The sequence below is a fragment of the Ruditapes philippinarum genome, unplaced genomic scaffold (genome assembly GCF_026571515.1).
Source record: "Ruditapes philippinarum isolate M1 unplaced genomic scaffold, ASM2657151v2 ctg9942_1_1_1_1, whole genome shotgun sequence".
NCBI lineage: Eukaryota > Metazoa > Mollusca > Bivalvia > Venerida > Veneridae > Ruditapes > Ruditapes philippinarum.
The window spans coordinates 23,660-43,287 of NW_026856320.1; the positions used below are offsets into that span (position 1 = coordinate 23,660).

The 19,628-nt window shown below is 32.2% G+C and overlaps 1 protein-coding gene across 3 annotated transcripts; it reads left to right on the forward strand.

Annotated features, from left to right (window-relative positions):
* Nucleotides 1-2,124: 2,124 nt before the first annotated feature.
* Nucleotides 2,125-19,279, forward strand: LOC132746208 (CD209 antigen-like protein C). Of its 3 annotated transcripts, none has more exons than XM_060735281.1 (6): nucleotides 2,125-2,273; nucleotides 3,251-3,339; nucleotides 3,674-3,773; nucleotides 4,641-4,782; nucleotides 5,157-5,255; nucleotides 5,670-5,760. In XM_060735281.1, exons 1-6 carry the CDS (start codon nucleotides 2,186-2,188, stop codon nucleotides 5,692-5,694), a joined length of 543 nt encoding a protein of 180 aa, XP_060591264.1. In that variant the 5' UTR covers nucleotides 2,125-2,185; the 3' UTR covers nucleotides 5,695-5,760. The 3 variants fall into 3 exon arrangements, with proteins under 3 accessions (XP_060591264.1, XP_060591267.1, XP_060591266.1); XM_060735284.1 differs by lacking the exons at nucleotides 3,251-3,339; nucleotides 3,674-3,773; nucleotides 4,641-4,782; nucleotides 5,157-5,255; nucleotides 5,670-5,760 and adding exons at nucleotides 15,042-15,130; nucleotides 15,469-15,568; nucleotides 18,027-18,168; nucleotides 18,652-18,750; nucleotides 19,185-19,279 and having other exon boundaries at nucleotides 2,131-2,273; XM_060735283.1 differs by lacking the exons at nucleotides 2,125-2,273; nucleotides 3,251-3,339; nucleotides 3,674-3,773; ... (1 more) ...; nucleotides 5,157-5,255; nucleotides 5,670-5,760 and adding exons at nucleotides 13,336-13,482; nucleotides 15,042-15,130; nucleotides 15,469-15,568; ... (1 more) ...; nucleotides 18,652-18,750; nucleotides 19,185-19,279.
* The last annotated feature ends 349 nt before the right edge of the window (nucleotides 19,280-19,628 follow it).

Genomic DNA, 19,628 nt, shown 5'->3' on the forward strand with positions numbered 1-19,628 from the left:
GGTTTAAATAAACATTAAGAAAACAAACTCAACCTGTTATTTTTTCAAAATGTTGCCGGAAGTACTGAGATTTTTGCTGAATCAATACTCTTTTATTAATTAATCTTTAATTAATTAACATCAATGGATTTAAACTGGTCTGCGTTGCCAAATTGTTAACATCGCTAACTCAAAAACTTCTTCCCCTAACCGATATATCCCGATATGAGTTCGAATTCCACAAAAATCTAGATTATTTCATGTAGCTCGCTTACAGAATGTCCAATGTTCTTTTCAGGTGCTTGCTCGAAGCTGACACAAGAAAGTTTCCATTCATGGTGACATACTTTGAACTTTATCGAATTCATGGTGACATACTTTGAACTTTATCGAAATGTAAATTTCTATTTTAACAACAGACAGTGCTCATTATAGCGGATTTTGAATGAATATTATATGCACGAAAAGTATAAATTTATGTACTTAATTCCCTGTAGATTTTTCCATTGGTTAAGTTTAGTTTGAAAAATTATGAACATATATAATTCTCTAAAGATGTTACATTAATTTTGTATTCATGTTCGAGTTCAATTTATTGCCCGTTATCGTTTAAAGTACACGTGGGTTTTATTTGGTTCAATGTCAGAATGGTCACATGATTGTACGTCTACACGTATCACGTGACAACATGGTTATTTATATGATGAATTTTGAAATGTACGATTATCTGTAAACAAGATGTTTACCTGTTAGATGTAAATAATTTTCCGTAATTACATGATAAAAATTCCCTTGTAGAAGATAAAGATGAATAAATAAGGTAAATGAGCAACAGACCGTTACAGTTAACGAAACATTATTTGAGCCGTGTCACGACAAAACCAACATAGTGCGTTTGCGATCAGCATGAATCTAGACCAGCCTGCGCATCCGCGCAGTCTGACCAGGATCCATGCTGTTCGCTATCAGTTTCTGTACTTGTTATAGGGTTTGTAGGCGAACAGCATGGATCCTGATGCTGGTCTGGATACATGCTGGTCGCAAACCCATTATGTTGGTTTTGTCGTGACACGGCTCATTTATACCATACATATATGGGCGTTGTGTCTGTGTTGGGTAATTCAAGTTGTATCATCATAAAAATTAAAACAGCAATTGCGACACTATTGTGAATATGCCCTGTTTTTGTCAGCTTTTAAAAATAAAGTCCGGGACCGCATTTTTTGTAAATGAATTTATAAACCACATTCCGCAGAACATTGACATATAAACTAACAAAATATATCCGATAAAAACCTGGTATAATTGTCTTTCTATTAAGTTTATACAGATTTGTTGAATCCCACATTTAACTTTCTTGTCATAAAATACAACATAAATGTTATTTTGATTTAACAACATTTTGTACATATATAAATATAACCGTTGAAAACAATGTAAATAGAAACTATAGCTAGATATTTTCCGATATAAACTATAAACTTTTCTTATTTTTATACCACTTTAGTGAAAGGTATTTTCCTTTTAAATACATATGAAAATGCAAAAAGTCATGGACCGCATTTATTGGTAGGATATGATCTCCTGGTCATAAGGGATAACGCCCAAGTCAGATGTAAATCCGTGCCAACCTCCAGCTCGGGAAATAGCAAAAACTTGACTTGATACCTGATACAGGCCTACCACTATATAGACCGACATTATATATTAAAAGTCTTTCTCAACGCCACTGTAGATGGTCCATGCTTTTTAGCGCCAAAATAACTCTAATTTTACTCGATTATATTTTTGTGATAACTTGTATGTTTTTCTTTCGTGCTATCTCTCGCACTCTTCGGGAGTAGGGGTAACTCGTAACTGGTGCTAAAACAATATGAACTGGAATAATTATGTTGTATTCAATTGCTTGTTCCACGAGCTTTTCCTCTTCTTCCTAACGTATTTATTTGGTGCATTAAGTAGGGCATCATTATTGACCCTTTCTGTCAATCTTCGAATAAGATGTTATAATAAATAAAAGCCGAGATGTTTCGATTGGTATTATTATGATTCCCGCAATGGCATCAAATAAATTCTAACAGAGTAAATTTCCCAAAGAAAGCAATAATAATTAGTTGCTGTTATTGTTGTTTACGAATTTACAATATTTCAAATCACGTGACCGCAAAAACCATCGAAGAAGCGTAGGTACTGACTTACTTAACGAATGACCCCGTTGATAAGAGTAACCATTAGGAACGCGAAGATGTGGTGGAATATATGTGCTCTACATTTGTTATTGACCACGATTTTAGGTTAGTTTTTTAGAAATGCATTCGTGTTACATAATTTGATAAATGGTTCTTTCGCACTATGGAATAAAATGAGCTTGAATAATGCATAATCATGTAGAAATATGTATTTAGTAAGTCAGCAGGGTTTTCTTACGTATATATGTATGCCATGCACGTGGATTCGTTACTTCATTCAAGATTCAACTGATGTTTGAAATGCTGCATTGTCAGCAGTTAATTATCATTTACTTTAAATGATTTATATAAAAATGCATTGTCACGGAATGTTATATTCATTCAACCTTCACCGCTGTTATATCAATTCGCCCTTCACCGATGTGTCTGATAAAGATGTTTTAGGATCATTTTTGAATACTCATATACATAATAATTATTATAAACCCTGTCGACTTAACTAACAAACATGCAACATTTAGACTGAAACAATTTGATTTGCATTGGCGTGAATGATGCTAAAACAATTTGTAACAATATTGTCGTTATAAATTGTTCAACATTTTGTAGATTTCTTGTTTATCAGAATGACTCAGATTTTATTGTCTATATTTATGCTGATAAGATGTTATGTCTTGTCATTATCTTTAATTGTATAATTATGGTTAACCTTTAACCTACTATATTTCTATAAAGGATCTGTCCAGCTATGAATTTGAAACAGTCTATTCAAAATTCAAGGGATTACAGTATCAACAAAACAAAATTTGAGCTGCTTACAGTATAGAGCCTGGTCAGACTGCACGGATGTGCAGGCTGGTTTAGCTCTATACTGGTGGCAAAGGCTGATCACATTGGGTTCCAGCAGGTTCAGTGTTAACATGACAAAGATCACAATTATTTGACCAATGTTATAAGGAGATAGTCGTGACAAATTTTTACATGAATAGATTTTTATCTCGAGATTTTCGCCATCATGATATATTGAATTTCGATACATAACTAAACACACAGTGGTTTATATACTTTTGTTTCGTTTTAAGTGGTCAGCGCATGTCCAAACGGATGGATAACTTTCAACGGGAACTGTTATTCATTTGTGACAACAAAACAGACATGGTTCCATGCCGCGGTAATTGCCATTTAGTTTAATTATTATATAATTTATCTTTAAAAAATATCGCTTTGTAAAATGAATTGATGACCTAATATTTTGAATCATAGTAACTCAATGAAACGCGTTTACCAGTACATTTTATCCTTTCGCACGTTGCGCTTTATCCCTATCAATTAGTAGAATCTGAACACGTAGTGTTAAATCTATAAACAAAATGAATTAATTGCTAAATGACCATCAAGAAGATTATACATTGTCTTTTTTAAACAATTTTAGAAAAACTTTCAAAATGTTAATAAATTTCTTCATACTGGTGTTCTTTTGTGTCACAGTATCTTTCATTTTTCAGAAAGCATGCCACGATCTAGATGCTAAATTAGTTGATGTTAAATCAAAAGACGAAGAAGAATTCCTGAAACGTACCATTAAGCACCAGCATGTACATGACAGTAAGAATTTGTTGATTTGAGCTGTGTCATGACAAAACCAACATAATGGGTTTGCGACCAGCATGGATCCAGACCAGCCTGCGCATCCGCGCAGTCTGATCAGAATCCATGCTGTTAGCTTACAACTCTATAACAAGTAGAGAAACTGATAGCGAACAGCATGATTCCTGATCAGACTGCGCGGATGCGCAGGCTGGTCTGGATCCATTCTGGTCGCAAACCAATTATGTTGGTTTTGTCATGACGCGGCTCATTTATCTTTAAATTAAAAAGGCTGAACTAGATTGAAAGAAAAAATTTAAAAAAAGCTGAACCAGGTGGAAATTGAGAGAATCAGGTTAAAAATGTCCAGCTGACATTCAATGGGGATCAATTTACTGTAAATTAAAAAAAAATAAAAATAAATATTGTTTCTTTATCGCTATGAAATATCAGAATATATTTAACTTGACCACTAAAGAAAGGCTTTGTTTAGAACAATCACTTATTTACACAAATGAAATCATCTCATCCATGGTAATACATTTACTTCGTAAAAGATTTAACCTCCGTAGAGCAAAACGTCTCAGCACCAACCAAAGTATTTGTCTGTCAAAGGTATTGTTCTGTAGAGTTTGTACTATAGTGTGCCCTTATCATTGATAGCTATTGCCAGATTAAAGTTAATTTAAGTGTTAACTTCCATTTGAGGTGATGATGGAGGAAATATTCAAGTATGCCTAAGATCACTTAAGTTTTTAAAATTGTTTACGATGAGAACAAAGTTCAAGAATGATCATCGATAAGCTTTACAAGAACCACCGGTATTCGGCTTGAGAACTTAAACCGAATAGATCGATAAAAAACAAGGAACTCTTCACATTTCAGATCCTCAGACTATTGGTTACTGGACGAGCGGAAATGACCTTGCCGTTGAAGGAACATGGGTTTGGGGTTATCCGGAAGGTATACCAATGACTACGACTGACTGGTTCCCGGGGGAACCAAACAACAGCTGGTACGACGGCAGGTTAGTTGAAACTTTTTTAAACGTATTATTGACAAAAGATTATACTGCGTATTCATCCGGATTTTGTTTTCATGATTTGTGAGAACCTAGACCTTACTTTTTGTATTATTTCAGGTATTATACTCGGGAATACGATAGCAGTATGTGATGCAATTTTTCCCGAGCTTGAAGAATATTCTGTTTTCTATTTTGCGCAGATTTAATTTTCATATTCGGCTTTTAAAATTTGAAAGCAAATGTCTTATTTAAGCTCAAGTGTGTTTTGAACGCATTATTTCGTTCAACCTTTTTTTCTTGTGCCCGATTACTTCTCGCTCTATCTGATATGTTCATATACAGATAAGAGTCGTGTAATTGAAGGATATATATTTCAGGGAGGAAGACTGTGTTGCACTCTGGGGTCATGATTCCCATGATTACCAGTGGAATGACCAACCTTGTGACATACAGGACTTCTATATCTGTAAAACAGCGTAAGTAAAAGCTCACAACAAAACACATTTAGTTAATACAATAAACGATGAACGACAAACGGCAACACCAACTTCAAGGTAGTCTTCTTCAAGTCGATTGTACGTCGAAACAAAAATCAGCCATATACGAGTCTTTAGAAATTTAATACAAGGAATATATGTTTTCTTCTTTTGTCTTGTTGAAATGAAGACTTGTACCCGAATTCATATGTATTTATTTATGTTTTACAAAGATAGCTCTTGGTGGATAAATACTTAAAACATGACGTTTACATTATTCAGATTAATATAGGACCACGGCGTTATGTACAACAATAATTGCAATTTCTAGTACTAAAGTATATCAACTATGAATTTTCCTTTATATTATTAATAATGCAAAGACATGACAATACAAAATTCATTATTTTTCAGAGATGATGTTGACGTCATTGGATGATGAGAAAATTTAACGATTTCGTATGCACACTTCTTTTTCAAGCCTTTGAATAAAAAAGATTGCAAATGTTGGTTTGTTATTTCTTATTGACTGGCAAACAAGAAAAAGAAATACTGCAAATTTGTTTCAGCATAGACTGGCTCTTAGTCAAGACAGCATATACTAATTGATAGCTGATGTGTTTTAAACAAATCTGACATTTTTTCTCTTTCCAAATAAAGGACACTTTCTCCGTAACTTATATAGTAAATTCTTATAATAGTAAACTCTTTGAAGTCCTGAACAATAAAATGAATACATGTACAATTTTCCCCACAAAATAATTAATACTATATTTCCCCGCAAAAAAATCCTGGCTTCATCTCTGTAAATTACAAAACGCCGATTTCGTAAACATTATACTCACATATTCCTCGGTTCCTCGCACAATACAGTCGACACTCGTTATCTCGAAGTCATCGGGACCGTCCAAAAATATTGAGAGAACGAAATGTCGAGATAAACATATAATGAGTTTAAACAAGGCAGAACCCGAATTTTTTACAAAAGACATGTGCATACCTTATGTCAAATAAACTATGATATATCCATGTCTTCTTTTTTATCTAGTATCGCAAAGTCAATATTTAACAAAGTACCATTAGCGGATGCTTACCAGCGGAAATACGGGTGTCTGTGATAAAAAACATATAGTGAGGTTTACTCAGTAATGTATTACAACAAAATAGTGAAAATATTGTTTTAGGGTGGTTGATCGGGTTAGTTATCGGGATTGTTCGACCGCTGTTTGATATTTTGATGTTGTGAAACAATATTGTAACGATTACGTTTCTATACTTTCACTATTTCATTTACAATGAAATGTTATAATGAATATTACTGTGTTCCAATATTTATATAGAACGTAAAATTCGGTCATTTTGGACATAAGTCAATCAACACGCTAATTAGATTAACTTCTATAATAACAGCTCAACTTGTTACAAGCATAATCATCATAATGACACGCGTTATTGAGCAATTATCGTCTAGTTTGTGTTTTTCACAAGACGAAAACTATTTTTCGAGATAAACAAAGGATAATAGTGTGAAAATAACTGTAGGGGCTGAAATTTTACATCGAGATACTTAAGATATCGAAATAAAAATATCGAGATAAACAAATATATCCAATATAGATAAAGAAGGAAGAAAATCGGGACTTTCAAAATTACATCGAGATAACGAAATATCGAGAAAAGCTATGTCGAGATAACGATAGTTGACTGTATATTCAAAAGAATGGTTTCATAAAATATCCTTTCTTTGGTATAATATATTTTGACGAGCGTACTACCTTGACAAGTTTAATGGTACATAAAACTATCATTGAAGCAAGGCATTGTGCCTCGTGCTACATGATGTGGCGGTATGAGCCTAACGGGGAGGCTGGCCTTACGCTATGCGTCTTGATATAGAAACTGTGGTCCAGTATGACCGACCTCCCTTTCACTGAAAAATTCATCGGGCTTACATCTGCAAGTGTATAAGGATCATTCGTTGCAGATGCACGCGGTAATCGAAGACCGTGATGAACATGTAAATATAAAATGTAATTTCAATGAGATATCTTTATTTAAATTACTACTATGACGTCATTCCTTTGTCCTGACCGTACTGTTTTTTTAATACAGTACAGGTAGGTGTCCAATATTAATGAGAAAGTCCAATATTAATCGTGTAACCCGTTAATATTAGACAGCGTGCCGTCTCTTGAAAGAAGCTTGTATGACAACAGGATTTCGTGGACAATTCTCTAATTAAAAAAAAGAAAACAAAAAGAAAAAAACAAAAACAAAAAAAAAACGATTAAGTAAAATGTAGCCTCGTATCTCAGAAGTTAACACGATGAATGATGCAATGTCTTTCCTTCGCCCATTACGCAATTACATAATTTAGGGAAAAGAACAATACTAGTCTTGTTCTCTGGCTCATTTAACGAATTATTATTCCAAACCTACTGATTTTCGATTTTCAAGCTCTTAACATCATATCACTGTCTACGCGATTGCGGAGCGTCAGTTAGGATATGATTTTATGGGATTAATTTCTTGTCTATTGTCCGTTTTTTTCTGTTTTCAATACATTTTAACGTTAAGTTGACAATCATACATGATTTGCTTAATTGTATGTACGTTATGTTTCAGTAAGTTCAACTTTTTAAATAAGGGTAATGGTCAGCTTTTCAAATAAATACAATAGAGAAATCTATTTAAAACATGTTTGACTGCTTATATAAAGAAACGATTCCAGACTCCTGTGGTATGACAAATATCAATTCAAAAATAAGAAAATATCATTATGTTGCGTAAATATCCAAAATTTAACATCCGTGATAGTTGTTAGTAGTAAAGTAAAATATCATATATACACTAAATGGTCAGTAAAAATCCTTCCTTTTTAAAAACGTCATAGATTGTTTCAGTCAATCATTTAAAATATCCGAGATTCAACACAAATTTGAAAACATTTCATTTTTATTATTCCTTGTAAAAATCCCAAATGTAAATTCATGTATACTGTATGTGTGTAAGTCCAATATTTTGTGTAACTGGTATATTTTGTGTATATCATTGTGTTCATGTACATAATTGGTCATATTTCAAAACACGAAAATTTCATGCTACGGACATTTTGTTATTCAAGAGGCTACCTATAGGGTTTTCCAAGTAAATAAAAGATAATTGCTAAAACAGTAATATTGTACATTTTTCGCTAAAAAATACATTATTTCTAATTTTTCGATAGATAACATGATATTTGATAGTAAAAGTAGTAATTTAAGTAAGATATAAGCCTCAAACTGACCAATAAGTAAAATATTGAATTCCCTTCGGCGCTACACGCCTCATGAAATTCAATATTTTACATATTGGACGGTTTTCGGCTTATATCTACTACATAAGAAAGGTGATCATGAAAATCCCTCAACTACAGGGGCATCACTTTGGTAAATTGTATGGCAAAATTTTTTTCGTTAATATTGCGCAATAGAATTAATAAATGGTGTGAGTCAGAAAGAATTTTCAGCGATATTCAGTTTGGTTTTAGAGATTCGAGATCAACCTCTGATGCTATTTTTATACTTCATTCCATATTCAGAAAGTTTTAGCAAAAATTCTAAACTCTTTTGTATTTTCATTGATTATTAAAAGGCTTTTGACACAGTTATAAGAGATGCGTTATGGATTAAGCTGTCAGATACTGGTATTAGTTGTAAAATGATAAATATGTTACAGGCAATTTATTCGTCTGTAGTGTCATGTGTAAAAATTAATGCTTTTATGAATATGTCAGAATTTTTCGACGTAACTCTTGGATTAAAGCAATGAGAGCTATTATCTCCCCTGCTATTTATTCTTTTTTAAATGATATTGAAAAATGTATAGATCTTAACAAAATGTCGAATAATGACCTTAAACTCTTGTCTAAATATTTGCTACTTTTTGCAGACGATATCGTGCTTTTCTCTACAAGTCCAGAGAGCTTGCAAGCTCAAGTTGATAATGTATATAGTTATTCGTCAAAATTGGGGCTTAAAATTAATGTTAATAAAACTAAAGTTTGTGTTTTTGAAAGAAGAAAATCTATACATAATTTTAGTGTAAACATTGACAGTTAGTTTGTAGATATTGTTGATAATTTTAAATATTTAGGTGTAAAATTTTCTTATACGGGTAGCTATTCTGAAGCAACTAAGACTCTTGCAGAGCAAGGCCTTAGAGCATATAACAGTCTATTGGGTATTTTTGACAGGATAAAGCTAGATGTTAAAACTAAACTGCACCTTTTTGATAGTCTGATAACTCCAATTCTTTTATATGGTTCAGATGTATGGGAAATTTACAAATATAAAGATATTGATAAACTGCAAATAAAATTTTATAAATATGTACTTGGTGTTAAAAAACAAACTCCTAATTGTGCTGTCTATGGAGAACTTGGTAAATTCCTTTGTCAATTTTGTGTAAAGAAAGATCATTAAAGTTTTAGAATAAAATTGTTAATAATCAGCATTCGCCTATATATAGCATGTATTTAGATCAATGTGTTAATGGAAATAATAAATGCTGGGCTAGGCAAACTCATACTATTATTAATGAGTTAGGATTTTCATATTTGTTAGATAACTATAATGTTATTTCTGATTTTAGCTTAATTTTTAAACAACGCCTTAGAGATCAATTTATACAAAATTGGCATGAGCAAATAAATAACATGCTAAAACTCTTTTATTGTAGGAATTTCAAATCAAATTTTTGTTTTGAGGAATATCTAAATGTAATACAAAATGACAAGTTAAGAAAACGTTTGACATGTTTCAGACTTGGTTCCCATTCTCTAGAAATTGAAACTGGCAGATATATAGGTTTAAACAGAAATGAGAGAATATGTAAACTTTGTAGTCAAAACATGATAGAATCAGAATATCACTTCCTGCTTTGTTGTCCATTTTATTCAGAATTAAGAAAACTTTTTATTCGTAATGCATCTTTTCCCACACTGAATAAGTTTTATTATATTATGTCATCTAATAATAAACATAGATTATTACTGATAAGTAAGTACTTGGACAAAGCTTTTGATTTACGATCTAATGCCATGGAACAAATGATAAATAGACGAAATTAATGATATATTATTAACAATACTTTGTTATTTGTTAATTTAAAAACGAATACTGATATTTGAAATGTTTATATATGTATCTTGTAGTTATGTGTGCTATATTTTAAGATCTATGTATGTATGTTTTGTATGTATTGCCAAAGGCAAAGATTTGCCGATTTGCAAATAAAATTTGAACTTTGAACTATTATTTAACAAATATTTCATTGATCATGTTTAGAAAAAATTGTCTGGATTTTGCTGTGGGATACTTTTTGATTATTTTCATTCATTCAATCGGAACTGCAGAAGAAAAAAATCAACGTCAAGTTCAAAGCTTGTCGTAAAATCCTTTTTGCTTATTTCACAATTTCCTTTTTGTCTCTATAGGTTTAAATAATACTTATTGTCAACATTTTTATACTTTGAAAACACCTATTTGACTTTATTGTATCATTTACTATTTTTTATGAACATATTAGAATTATTATATTTATATATCCACATGTATTAAAATCTTCTTTTTTTAAAAAAAAAAAAAATCCGTCCAATTGAATTGTTTTTATATATGTTTTAATTGTATTAAGTGTCAGGGAATAATATTTAAAGTTTGTATATGTATATTTTTACATGAGAAAAATCATTGAGAAAAACAGCACAATGTTCTTATGGACTATTTGTGGTTGTTACAGTATTCAATGCATTAGAAATATTTTGTTAAAATATGATGAGCAATCTTAACTGTGACATATATTTTATATTAGTTACATAATTTCGCTATGTATCTGAAATACCGAGGAAAGAGGCATGCTGTGCATGAGTCACAGATGCATAGTGTATATTCAAAACATAACTAAATATAAACATAAAACGTTTACTAGACAATGATGAATTGTTTACAAAATATTTCAGTGCATTAATATTTATCGTTAGCATTTGTATAAATTAAATTAACGTTTTCAAATATTTCTAAAGACTGTGCAACATTAATAAACTATAGAAATAGCAAGTAGCAAATTTGATAAAAAAAAAAAACAACAACAAAAACAACAACAAGGTATTTTGGAATAGAATTGTATTGAAAATGTCAAAATTACAGGCTTTTTTTTTTTGTTTTTTTAAACATTTTCACAGCGATCTGCTCAAGTGGAAAATTATATTTGATAATGTAGAGACATCTGTTATAAATTCAATTTCATCAATAAATGTATTTGTTCTTAGAAAAATATTACTCTCTTTTTTTTTCCATCGTTCTTTTTTCTTATGTGCAATGAACATTTGAATGTTAGCATGGATCCAACACGCTGAGATTTTTTCCATCAGAAAAGTAGAAAAGTCGGTGTATCCGCACTCTGCGGTTGGGGTGGGTGGGGGGGGGGGGGGTATGGTGTAGTTTTAGATTTGCCCATGTCCCATGCCATCATTCCTTGTTCACACACTACGAATAGGGATTAAGAGCCATCTAATTTAAAACAGAAATATAACTGTTACGTGTAAACAGAAATCTAACTGTAGATTCATAAAAAAGAGGGCAATACAGTTCATTCCATAACAATAGAGATAAGGGCCAATGACCCTCTGTTATACAAAAGAAAATAACAAAAGAAATGGTCCTTTATCCCAATTCGGTTGCGTGTCCGTGGTTCCTTGACTTAAAATAAGTTTGCAATTTTCAACTTGTGCGGTGCATTGTTCAAAATGTGTTTGACCTGGAGTCACGAAACTTTACAGAAATGTTGGTCGGCACGTGCAGTTGTGTACCTGGGATTTTGCTTGTGGATTTATTCTGTATTTGTAGAGTTATTGCCCTTGACTTAGTAACAATTTGCAAATTCAATCTGTGCGCGCATAGCCCGAAAGGTATTTGACCTGAAGTCATGAAACTTGATAGGAATGTTGTGAACTTTGGTTTTGGTTTGGAGTGTGGATTGATTCAGTTTTGTTAGAGTGATTGCCCTTGACTAGCATAAATTTGAAATTTTCACCTTGGCCTGCCCAAAATGTATTTGACCTTAGTTTCTAAACTTTACAGACTGTGTTAAGGAAGTGTAGCTTGTGCATCTGGGGTTTGCTTGTTTTTTTTTTTTTTTTTTTTTTTTTCTTCTAAACCCTATGCGAATTGAAATTCTTAATATTGGGGAAAATGAATATGGTCAACATTGGAAAAATTGCGACCCTCGTTTTATGTCCAACCACTTAAGGGTAGGGGGGAGAATGGTAGAATTTCCTTTGTCATTTTTTATACTGTCCTGCTGTACCTCAATAGAACAAAACAGTAGTGTGTGGGGGCATCAGTGTCTTATGGACACATTTCCTGTTATATAGTAAAAAAGTGACTAAAAGCCCTTTTCTCGAGTAAAATAGATTTTTAGTTCAATTTTCAAACAATTATATACACGTTAATTTCACAATATATAAAATGTAACCAATGAACTCTCGGCATTGGCACCATCTGATTTTCCAATATTAAATTGTATAATATTATCATTTTGGATCTTACCAATTTAATCTCGTTATCATTTCCTGTGTCCAAAAATCCATATCACGTCTTTATTGTACTAGAAGTGACAAAGTTCGATGAAAAGGTAAACTAAATGTGGTGTGAAATAAATATTAAAGATGGCATTATTCGAGAGTTGCCAAAAAAAAAATTTGCAACTGCGATTATATATCAAAAAGTATTGAAGATCTATCAAATTAAATATGAAATATTCAGCTGAGAATATAGAGACTTTATGTAATGGGACAATTATCTCCTTACATCATGAATCAGGATAAACACCTGTTTCAAATATTTTATTAAAGATAACACACAGATATTTACTTATAAAATAATTAGCATCAATGAAAAAATCCGCCACTATGTTTTGATAATCCGCACTTTTATTTCTATTCAACGATGAAATTGTTTTAGAGATCTCATATATTGTAATTTGGGTATCTAGCTGCTCGACGTGTACAGGTGAATCAGGTGTTAAATAATATTGTACAATATTTCAAATCACGTGACCCCCAAAACCCTCGAAGAAGAGTAGATACTGACCACTTTACGAATGACCCTTTTGATAAGAGTAACCATTATGAACACGAAGATGTGGTGGAATATATGTGCTCTACATTTATTACTGACAACGATTTTAGGTTAGTTTTTTAGAGATGCATTTGTGTTACATAATTTGATGATATATGGCTTATTCGCACTATGGAATAAAATGAGCTTGAATAATGCATAACGATGTAGAAATATGTATTTAGTAAGTCAGCAGGGTTTTTATACGTATATATGTATGTCATACACGTGGATTCGTTACTTCATTCAAGATTCAATCTGATGTTTGAAATGCTGCATTGTCAGCAGTAAATTACCATTTACTTTAAATGATCTATATAAAAATGCATTGTCACAGTATTTTATATCCATTCGCCCTTCACCGATGTTATATACAATATTTCATAAAAATGTTGAAGGATATCATCTTGAAAACTCATATACATATAAACACTGCGGACTTAACAAACAAACATGCAACATTAAGTCTAAAATAATTTGATTTGCATTTACGTGAATGCCACATGTGGAAATAAGAGATTAAGTTCTCTTTCTTGTGTTATCCTTGGTATGATGTTTTTGATATGGTGCATTTCTTTTACATTGATATTTGTTTTTATTGTTTTATCATGTATTGGATATGTTTTTACCATGTTATTACTGAATACTGAAATAAATCTATCTATCTAATGCTTGAATTTGTATCAATGTTGGCGTTCTAAATTGTTCAACATTATGCAGGTTTCTTGTTTATCAGAATGACTTATATTTTATCTATACTATGCTGATAAGACGCTATATCTTGTCATTATCTTAACCTTTGACCTACTATATTTCTACAATGGATCTGTCCAGTTTTGAATTTTAAACTATCCTTTCAAATTTCAAGGGATTTCAATATCAAAATACAAAAAAAATGAGCTGCCAACAGTATAAAGCCTGGTCATACTGCACGGATGTGCAGGCTGGTTAAGCCCTATACTGATGGCAAAGGATGATCACATTGGGTTCCAGCAGATTAAGGGTTAACATGACATTTAGCATTCACAATCATCTGACCATTATTTGTCAGTGATAAGAAAGGAGAACATTAAAGGAGATAGTCGTGACAAATTTTTACTTTAATAGATTTTTATCTCGAGATTATCGTCATCACCAAATATGGAATTCCGAGCTATTACTTTGTAATAAGTCGTTCCAGTTAAATTGGTAAACTGAATACACTTAATTAAATTTTAACTGAATACAGCTCAAGATGGTGCTAGGGAGGTGTTGGCAGATTCTACACTTTTTATTATATCTCATATACATACTCAATTAGATAGAAAAAACGGAATTCCTATAGACCGCCCAAAATGGTAAAATTGAAAATTTTAGAGGCCCAGTTTGATTGCGCCAGTACAAGGACGGTAGAGGTAATTTCAAGACGTCGTCGCACCACCCTAGCACCAACTACATGTATATCGAATTTAGAAACGTATTGTTTTCTTATTTTCATGAATCTCGGGGGATTTGTTTTACTTTTTTGCCATGAAAGGTGTGACATGTGCGGTTGAAAATTAGGATATATTGTTTGAAAGCTCTTTGGAGTTTGGAGACACATTTGTAAATGAACATACAGTATTTTATATACTTTTGTTTCGTTTTTAAGTGGCCAGCGCATGTCCAAATGGCTGGATAACTTTCAACGGGAACTGTTATTCATTTGTGACAACAAAACAGACATGGTTCCATGCCGCGGTAAATAACCATTTAGTTCAGTTAATTTATCTTTAAAAAATATCTCTTTGTAAAATGAATTAATGACATAATATTATGAATCATGGTAATGCATTCTCAATGAAACGTGTTTATCAGTACATTTTATCCTCTTGCATGCACGTTGCGCTATATCCCCATTAATAAGTAGAACCTGAACATGTAGTGTTGAATCTATAAAACAATGCTTTAACTGCTAAATTACCATCAGGCAGATTATACATTGTCTATTTTTAAACAATTTTAGAAAAACTTTCAAAATGTTAATAAATGTGTTCATACTGGTTTTCTTTTGTGTCACAATATCTTCCATTTTTCAGAAAGCATGCCACGATCTAGATGCTAAATTAGTTGATGTTAAATCAAAAGACGAAGAAGAATTCCTGAAACGTACCATTAAACACCAGCATCTACATGACGGTAAGAATTTGTTGATTTGAGCCGTGTCATAACAAATCCAACATAATGGGTTTGCGACCAGCATGGATCCAGACAAGCCTACGCTCCAGGATCAATGCTGTTCGCTTAGTAGGGAAACTGATACCGAACAGCATGGATCCTGATCTGACTGCGCGGACGGCTGGTCTGGATCCATGCTGGTCGCAAACCCATTATGTTGGTTTTGTCGTGATGCGGCTTATTTAATTTTTAAATTAAAAAGGCTGAAATGGGTTGAAAGAAGAAATTAAACTAGAAATGTGTCATCATGCCACGGATGCCCCGGCATGCAGCCAAAATTTCAGATGTTATAATATTTAGTTCCAAATTTGTTTGCACAAATTATTTTTTCATTTTGAGTTGAAGGCCCTTAAAACTTTTCAATGTTAACACAAGCCATTTCCATACAATGTTCAAGGCACTGAAATTATTCAGTCTTATGTTGTGCAGCCGAAAAAAAATGATAAAATTCATTTACAAAAAAAAAAAGAATAAATATGCATGATGATTTTCTTTTAAACATATATAATCATTTTCTAAAAGGTCATATTTTCAAAACAAATTTTGTGAAATTTCAAATATGTTAAGTTACAAATAGTATATGTTTCAATAACAGATGTCAAATTTAAAATTATGTAACTGAAAGATTAAAATGCGGCGTTTCCTCTTTGTCCAATCAACTGTGCTAAAAGTTTTATAATATATAAGTGATAAGGTCAATTAAGCTGTCTGTACTTATCATGTTGTTAAACCTTATGACTGATAAAATATCCAGGTGATAATTGTTGTAATAAATTCTATGTTGCTATGTTACATTATTTTGTATTGAAACCTGATTGGTCATTTTGTTATTTAAGAAACATAGATGTTTAAATTGTATCGGTCAGTTTAAAACGAAACCATTTTTTAGAAATATTGTAAAGATAGAAAATTTGGTCAGTTAGATTTTGGATTTCCAAGTGATAACATTGTGGCTTTCCACTAGAAATATTTGTTACTTTTTTTTTTTGTAAATGAATTTTATCATTTTTTTTCGGCTGCACAACACTTAACCTTTTGAAAATAGCATATTTCATATTTGTAGCTAAAATAATGGCTACATACATTTCCACAAAATTATGAGTGCTGAAACTGAAAGTTCAAAATTTTTCAAACATTCAAGAAAGATAAGTTTGTCCAAAATCATTGATCGACGACCAAATTCAAACTTAAACTGCTTATTCCTAAGATGTATCTATATCATTTTCAAAGTGAAAGGGACATAACTCTGCCAAAAGAATCATCGGACCATGACCAAATTCCAACTTCCATATGTCAAATTTGAGATGAATATGTAACACTGTTGGGTAGATAATGAACAGAAACTGTAAATTTCATATTATTTTCAAAGTGATAGGGGCATTACTCTGCCAAAAATCATTGAACCATGACCGAATTCGAACTTGGCCTGGGCATTCCAAAAACATATCCATATGTCAAATTTGAGTTGAATGTGTTGTACCGGTGGGGAGATAATAAACAGAAACTGAAAAATTTATATTATTTTCAAAGTGAAAGGGGTATAACTCTGCCAAAAATCATCGAACCATGACCAAATTCGAACTTGACTTGTATTTTATCATGCCATATCCATATGTCAAATTTGAGTTGAATGTGTTGTGCCATTGGGGAGATAATGAACGGGAACTGAAAATTTCATATTATTTTAAAGTAAAAAGGGCACAACTCTGCCAAAAATCATCGAACCATGACCAAATTTGAACTTGACTTGCGCATTCTTTTGACATATCCATATGTCAAGTTTGAGTTGAAAGTGTTGTACCGTTGGGGAGATAATGAACGGGAACTGAAAATTTCATATTATTTTAAAGTAAAAAGGGCACAACTCTGCCAAAAATCATCGAACCATGACCAAATTCGAACTTGACATGTATTTTTTATGACATATCCATATGTCAAATTTGAGTTGAATGTGTGCAACCGTTACTAAGATAATGAACGGAATCTGATGATGACGGAATGACACAATGACGGAATGACGGAACAGGGTAACACTATATGCCCCGGCCATTACATAGCGGGGACATAAAAAAGGTGAACAAGGCGGTAATTAAGAGAATAAGATTAAAAATTTCCAGCTGACAATAAATTTAAAATTCAATTTGGGTGTCAAATTATTGTAAATTTTTGCTAACCATTGCCAGATTAAAGTTAATTTAAAACATCTATTAGCGTCCGCGCAGTCTGATCAGGATCCATGCTGTTCGCAATCAGTTTCTTTACTTATTATTGGGTCTGTAAGCGAAAAGCATGGATCCTGATCAGACTGCGCGGATGAGCAGGCTGGTCTGGATCCATGCTGGTCGCAAACGCATTAAGTTGGTTTTGTCGTGGCGCGGCTCATATCAATTTAAACAAGGAACTTGTTGTCACATTTCAGATCCTCAGACTATTGGTTACTGGACCAGCGGAAATGACCTTGCTGTTGAAGGAACGTGGGTTTGGGGTTACCCGGAAGGTATACCAATGACTACGACTGACTGGTTCCCAGGGGAACCAAACAACAGCTGGTACAACGGCAGGTTAGTTGAAACTTTTTTAAACGTAATACATGTATAAAAAATAAATATTATATTGCGTATTCAACTATTCATCCGGATTTTGTTTTCATGCTTGTGAAAACCTAGACCTACTTTTTATATATCGTGTAAGTAGCACTGATGATTTTCGGGAATTATGCTCGGGAATACCACTGCACGAGTATGCGATGCATTTTTTTCGAGCTTGAAGAATAGTCTGTTTTCCATTTTGCGCAGAACCGATCATTTTATTTGAAATTATAATAATGTCATCTCTTTCGGTTTTTTTTAAAACCTATAATTGATTTTCTTATTCAGCTTTTAAAATTGTAAAGCAAATTCCGGTATTTTACGCCCTGCTCGAGTGTGTTTGTACGTGTCTTGTAGCACACATTTCTTCGTTGAAACCTGATTACATCTTACTCTCTCAAAAAATTATTTTCATGAACAATATTAAGACATAAAGTTAAAGGATATATATTTCAGGGAGGAAGACTGTGTTGCACTCTGGGGTCATGATTCCCATGATTACCAGTGGAATGACCAACCTTGTGACAATCAGGACTTCTATATCTGTAAAGCAGCGTAAGTAAAATCTCACAACAAAACACATTTAGTTAATACAATAAACGATGAACGACAAACGGCAACACCAACTTCAAGGTAGTCTTCTTCAAGTCGATTGTACGTCGAAACAAAAATCAGCCATATACGAGTCTTTAGAAATTTAATACAAGAAATATATATATTTTTTTATTTTTTCTAACTGCATAATTTGCTCGTTTTATTTGTTAAAATGAAGACTTGAACTCAAGTATGTACAATTATTTATTTACAAAGATAGCTCTTGGTCCATAAATACATAAAACATGCTGTATTTCTAGTAATTATTTAGACCCGGCGTAACGATAAGTGATATTGCAATTTCTAGTATATCAACTATGAATTGTTCTTTATGGAGGAATGTTTTGTTATTAATAATGAAGGGACATAATAATATCAAATTCATTATTTTTCAGAGATGATGTTGACGTAGTTGGATAATGATGAGACAATTAAACGATTTCGTATGCACTTTTCTTTTCAAACTTTTGAATAAAAGAAGTGATTACAAGTGTTGGTTTGTTATCTATAATTGACTGACACACTTGAAAAAAAATACTGCAAATTTGTTGTTCTTTATTGTCAGCATAGACTAGCTCTTTTTCAAGACAGCATATTCTATATTGATAGCGACGTGAAGTGTTTTACACAAATCTCCTACAATTTCTCCATAACTTATTTAGTAAATTCTTATTATAGTAAATTCTTTGAAGTCCTGAAAAATAAAATGCATACATGTACTATTTTTTCCCCACAAAATATTCCTGGTTTCAGCTTTGTAAACTACAAAAAGGCCGAATTCGAGTACATTATACTCACATTTTCCTGGGTTTCTCACGTAATATATTCAAAAGAATGTT

Excerpts from the sequence above, each read along its gene's own strand:
- LOC132746208 (XM_060735281.1), top strand. The coding sequence starts at position 2,186 with ATGACCCCGTTGATAAGAGTAACCATTAGGAACGCGAAGATGTGGTGG. Across the intron at positions 3,340-3,673 it reads AGACATGGTTCCATGCCGCG|AAAGCATGCCACGATCTAGA; the intron begins GTAATTGCCATT and ends TTCATTTTTCAG. Across the intron at positions 5,256-5,669 it reads TTCTATATCTGTAAAACAGC|AGATGATGTTGACGTCATTG; the intron begins GTAAGTAAAAGC and ends ATTATTTTTCAG.